Genomic DNA, 6,000 nt, shown 5'->3' on the forward strand with positions numbered 1-6,000 from the left:
CAGGCACTCTGCTTGGGGGAGGGAGGAAAAGGAGGGCCATCAAAATTGCAATAAGCTGGGCCCCTCACACACCCAACCTCATCTCAATGCTGTCCTGTGATAAAGGACCATTCCCCCCGCCCCGCCCCCCCGCCCCAATGAGAAAGGCTGACATCTTCACTTGTGGTCTGGGAATAAGGGACCACTTCCCCCTCCCCAAAGGGATAGGTGCTTTACTTGTGGTCTTAGGAGAAGGGGCGAAAGCAAGTAATCACTTTGGGAAAGATGAGAGGAGGGGAAAAAGGTGGCAGTAGCCCTCCAAAGAGGTACTAGGGACCAAGGGGGTGATTTCAGAACACAAAGCCTTACTCCAGGTCTCCATCTAGGAGCCCCAAGGAAATGAGTACTGGGCAGGGTGGACATTGGCTTAGACAATGAGTATGGGATAAGAGGTGCAGTGTGGCACCTTCTCCACCCAGCTTAATGCTGCAGGCCCCATATCCACCAGGACCACTACAAGGACAATCTGCCTGGCCCTGCTACTCTGCAGGGTCTCCTGGCCCCACCTCACCCCAGAAACCTCTCTCCCCAATACTGGATTTCTGCTTTTCCCAGCACCAGCCTCCTTATTCTTAGGGATGCTTACCAGGTCCCTGGCCCTGGGCTCTCCCCTGCCATCACGTCAGGGTAGGCAGTGGGCTGGCTGCTCGGCCTCGGACTTGTCTTCCTCTCCCACTCCCCAGTGAGTCAGGGCTCTTTCTACACAGGGTCAGCTGACTGTCTCACCAAATGGCCCTGCCGCCTGTTCAGCCTTGTCTCCGGCTTTATATGTCCCTGTCACTATACACCTGTTGCTGGGTCAACACCAAGGGAGGGAGTTGGAGGGCCATAAATCGCTCTTCCTGCCACTTCTTTGAATCCCTTAGTCACAGCTGTCACAAATACTTCTGGAGCACAAAGTACCTTGCCCCCTTAAGCCTGACCATGTTTCCTTCCCCTAACCAAGCCCCCCAGTCACCAGCACCTCTAAAGGCATCTAAAACTTCATTCGGTATCAGAGAATTATAGGGGTGGGGAGGTGCAGATCCCAGTTCTGGTCTTGGCTTTGCCATCAATCAGCCTAGGGAACCTGGACATGTCACCTTATACCCTTCATCTTCAGTTTCCCTCTCTAAGAGGGCCTCTGAGATGCCAGTGAACCCTAACATGCTAGAAACTGTCATTGCAGTGGCAATCAGGACTCATCAGGACTCGGAGAGGATGCGCAATCTGAGACTTCATCTTTCTTAGGCGGGGTGGCTATAGCTGCTACCATAGCCTGAAGGTGAGGCAGGTCTCCTCTCGCCCCAGTGTGACTCATCAGCAGGCAATGCCCACACCTCCTCCCTTCTGAACCCCTATCTTGGCAGGCCTCAAAACTGGGAGTTTCTGTGGTTTTCCACACTAAACCCACAGAATCGTGAACATACCAACATGTGTTCTCAATGAAGGCTGACCCTCCCTTTGGAGGTTTTGAGGGGTATGCCCATAGCCCCACTGCCCTTGATGCTCTAACCTCAGCCCAAGTGACAAGGTAGATTTCAGGGAGGTGGACCAAAGCAGCATGGTAAGAGCTGGCTGCTCTGGACACAGCACCTCCTGTGCCCCCACTTAGAAGACAAGAGGCTGCTGGTAGCCCCAGAGTTTTCCATATTATCTTGGCAAAGCCCTTTTCCTCCATCCATCCATCAGCAGGGCTGTGAGTGTGACAAGGTGAGATGACAGATTTCCAGGCAAGGGCTGCCCTGGTGGCCTGCACCTGCATGTGTGGGCTTCAGTGTGCAATGTCCACTCCCCATTTGCATCCTCCACCCACAAAACCTCATGTTCTGGCAGCAAACAACCCACCAGAGAAGACAATGCATTCACTTTCCATCCAGTGCAATGCCAAGCAATGCTTAGATGGTCCAAACACACCTTGTTTATAAAATTTTTTTCCACATACTATATCATTAAACATTTTATTCTGATAGAGAGCAATGGGAAGAATTGAAAATGCCTAGTGTTTTACTGCACAGCCCCTAGTCACAGTGCTGAATGTCCCCTTTGCCTAAACTGTCATTGCTCCCAGAAGACTTTGTCCCCACAAGGCCAAGGACAGAGCAGATCAGTTGGGAAGGAGTTGGGAATGGCTCTGTGGGACTCCAGCAACAGGTGAGAGACCCTTGAGATCAATGCTCCAGGATGTTAAGTTTCTTAGCCTAACCAGCTGAAGTCCAGAGGTGGCAGGTTTAGGTACCATGACTTTTAGGGGTGCAGGGTGCTATGTGACACTGTTACCTTTATCTGTGGAATATCTGAATTGTCAGTGAAGGAAGGGATGTCTGCTGTGAGGGAAGGGCAGGGGCAAGTTCCTTGGGCTTGGGCAACAGATAACTGTTGGATCGGGGAGCAGGTCCACTGTGAGTCATTTACTAGATATCTATTTTGAAATGTGTATCTCCTCAGGAGCCAACACCCCAAAGGGAGATTCTGAATTTGCAGTTAACTCCCCCTCCCCGGCCCCCTCCTCCACCAAAGATTTAAACATGTGCACTCATGCACATACACAAAACACTAGTCAAACAACAATCTCTTTTCCCCTGGTGACCTCTGACTTCCTCTATATGCCCCAGAGACATGTTGTTACCATCTGGGAATGATCCTGTTTATCCTCCCCTCCCCCACTTGCCCTCCCACAGGGCCCATGCCCCAGCAGGATCCAGATTCCTGAGTATTTCCAGAGCAGGAAGTCAGAGAGGCAGGCAACGCATGGTTCTTGGTATATCGCACAGGGACAGGCTTGAAATGGAATGCATGTGTTTCAAAGATAGGAGAACAGCAACAACAAAAGACAGCCTAACCCAGATTCCTCTTTGAAACAACATATTACAGATTAAAGGTTCAACTGGTTTTGGCAGTAACTCTAACAAGACCAATTTCAGATATGGAATTGACCTGGTCACTGGAAACCGACCAGGCTTCCCGTGATCAAATCTTTTAACAGATTTGCTTGACATTAATTCGTCTCTGATTTAAAACAAACAAGCAAACAAGATCTAACACTTGGCATTAGCACTTAAGCTGGAACTTTTTTTTGGTCCCAGCTTTGCTGTTGCCGTCCAGAAGGCTGACGGGATGACTGGACCATGTCAGGCAGGGCAGAGAAGCCGTCCCCAACACACCAGTTCCCTGAAAGGGATAAAGACGATCCAAACCTATAAACAGAAAGGCTGTTTCTTTCCGAGGACAGACCCCAGTCTCCCAACATTTAGCGCTGAAATGGGACACGAAGACCTGGAAGGAAACTAAAGGAGATTTGGAAAGGGGAAGGAAAAAGCAACTGTCTCCCATCCCCCATGCTTCCTTTCCAGTACATTAGTGTGCCAGGCATTCCGTTCTTTCAGCTGCCCTTGAGGGCCACTCCCCACGTCTATAGAAGGAAAGGGAAGGGGTGTCCACCCTTGATGTAAAGTTGGAGGGAGTAAGAAGCGCCCGCGACTCTTAGCAGAGCGTCAGCCTATCACCCCAGACACCGAAGCGGGGCCTCGAGCGGGAGACCCTCTCTCCCCTCACCCCCATGCCCCCCGCCCCGGCCAAAAAAAAGCAACTAAAGCAACTACACTGATGGGGACAGAGTGACAGGCCTCTCACAAGCTGGGCACCCTGCGTGGAACCCGGGGCCGCAGAGATGGTGGTCGCGCTCCCCAGCCCCGTGCCCCCGGCTCTGCCTGCCTCATCCTGCAAGGACACTGACCTTGGACAAGGCCGGAGCGAGCACCCAGGAGTACTGTGACCACCCCCGGGCAGGAAAGGGACCCCCAAGGCCCAGGCTAGGTCCAATCACAGCAATCACTTGAAGCCGGACAGGGGGGCCCTCCCTTCCCGGGGTAGGCGGAAGGAAAACCCCAGTGACGGGGACCGGGAGACGCCTAAGGTGACCCAGAAGGGACAATATGGCGGCGCGGCCGCATGGAGGGCCTCTCATCCCGCCCCAAGCAGGTTGACGCCACGGTACCTGCAAGCCCTGCCATGGCGCCGCCGCCACTGTCGCCGTCTGCCGCAGCCTGCCTCCACCTCAGCTCGCCACGGACGCCGCAGGAAGCCGGGGAGACGCCCCCTTCGTCTTCTAGTGGAGCCGGCCGAGGACCCATCCTGGAGTCGGGCTGCCTACCACAGACGCCTGATCACACGGCCCGAAGAGGGGAGCTCACCCTCGCCCCATCTCCCCTAAATATCAGCCACAGGCCACCTTTGACTCCTTTGCACGCACTTTTACAAAATTCTGGGAGCGCCGAGGTCCTCAGGCCCTAATAATTTTTATCAGGCGCAGTGTGGACAGCCCCAAAGCGCGGCCGGGTCCCCTTATGCATATGCAGCAGATTGTGAGCTTTACTCCGGGAGCGCGGGGCGGGCTAGGTTGTGTTCCTCTGGGTGAACCCGCTTAGTTCTTCTCCGTGCGGACGGTCCGGGGACTCGGGGAAAACCTTCTCGTGGCTCAAAGTCCACCCCCTTACTAGCGTTTCATCATGCAGCCAGGGCTCAGGAGCTGAAAGATGCGGGCTCAGAACTTGGGACTGCCTTGGGTCAGGCCCAGGCTCCCCCACTTGCCCGGTACCTTGGGCGAGGGAGCCCCTCCCCCGCCCCGCCCCGGCTTCTGATGAAATGCCCACCTTACGGCTTTTATGGGACTTGAATGAGTTCGTGTAGTCATTTATTAGCTAATTAAGCGTATTCCTTGGGCGCTTACTGTACCCAGGCTCAGTGCTAAGGGCAAGTAGAGTGGGTGTCCTGGGTCTGTTCCTGACCTCAAGGCGCTGCCAGTCTGATGGCGGGTAGGCGGGGAGACAGTCATATAGTCACTGTATATTAGTGACTTGAATCAATACATAATTACACATCATGGGAAGTGCTGTGAGAAGAAGTAGAGAGTGTTAGGAGAAATTAATGGAGTAATGTAGGGAGAGGATGGAACCTCCTTAGGAAGATGGCATTTAGGTTGAGAAACCAAGGACAATTAGGGCAAGAGTGAGAGGGGAAGATGGCATTTAGGTTGAGAAACCAAGGACGATTAGGGCAAGAGTGAGAGGGGAAGATGGCATTTAGGTTGAGAAACCAAGGACGATTAGGGCAAGAGTGAGAGGGAAATGTTCTAGACAGAAAGAACATTTGTCCCAGATGTGGAGCTGGGAAGGGGCAGGGTTAGGGTGAGGTGAGCACCAAAGAAGACAGGTCAGCTGCATACTATATTTGGCTTTTCTCGAGAGTCAGGGGAAGCCATTTTCATCAGGAAAAGGATAGCAAATTCGGATTTCTGAAAGGCCACCCAGGCCGCATGGCTTGGAAAGCACTCAGGAGTGGGTGTAGGCAGACCAGTTAGGAGGTGGTTGCAGCTTTCCAGACAAAAGCTAATGCTGACTCAGGGTGGTGGCTTGGGGAGGTGAAGGAAAGGATGGAAGACTGGACGTGGGTGGATGTGGAGGCATTGGCAATAACTCCTCACTGGGTTTTAGCCTTGAGTAAATGAAAGGGTAAAAGAGTCCTTGACCGGCCGGGCGCGGTGGCTCAAGCCTGTAATCCCAGCACTTCGGGAGGCCGAGGCGGGCGGATCACAAGGTCAGGAGATCGAGACCATCCTGGCTAACACGGTGAAGCCCCGTCTCTACTAAAAAATACAAAAAACTAGCCGGGCGAGGTGGCGGGCGCCTGTAGTCCCAGCTACTCGGGAGGCTGAGGCAGGAGAATGGCGTGAACCCGGGAGGCGGAGCTTGCAGTGAGCTGAGATCTGGCCAGTGCACTCCAGCTTGGGTAACAGAGCGAGACTCCGTCTCAAAAAAAAAAAAAAAAGAGTCCTTGACCAAGACAATGAAGCCTGAAAGAGGAATAGACTGAGGGGGAAGATCACATTCGAATTTGAGAAGTTAGGTTTGAAATGCCTGGGCAACATGCAGGCAGAGAGGGTGAGTAGGCAGGTTTATGTGACACAGGAGTCTGGGGCTGGAA

The 6,000-nt window shown here is 53.2% G+C and overlaps 1 protein-coding gene across 12 annotated transcripts in view; it reads right to left on the reverse strand.

Moving 5' to 3' along the window:
- Window positions 1-4,207, reverse strand: part of BLCAP (BLCAP apoptosis inducing factor) — a 28,916-nt gene extending 24,709 nt beyond the window's left edge. For 4 of the 12 annotated variants that reach the window (XR_004052524.1, XR_004052523.1, XR_004052519.1 and 1 more), the window contains exon 1: window positions 4,016-4,171. Coding sequence is in view for 3 of the 12 variants with exons in the window: in XM_030914003.1 (XP_030769863.1) it covers window positions 4,016-4,151 (136 nt within the window). In the remaining 9 variants the exon portion in view is untranslated. Of the gene's footprint in view, window positions 1-625; window positions 2,684-4,015 lie in introns of those variants that run through there. The other 8 variants (XM_030914003.1, XM_030914004.1, XM_030914002.1 and 5 more) reach the window with 5 other exon arrangements.
- Between the last annotated feature and the right edge of the window lie 1,793 nt (window positions 4,208-6,000).

Source organism: Rhinopithecus roxellana, chromosome 13, assembly GCF_007565055.1.
Source record: "Rhinopithecus roxellana isolate Shanxi Qingling chromosome 13, ASM756505v1, whole genome shotgun sequence".
Classification (NCBI taxonomy): Eukaryota; Metazoa; Chordata; class Mammalia; order Primates; family Cercopithecidae; genus Rhinopithecus; species Rhinopithecus roxellana.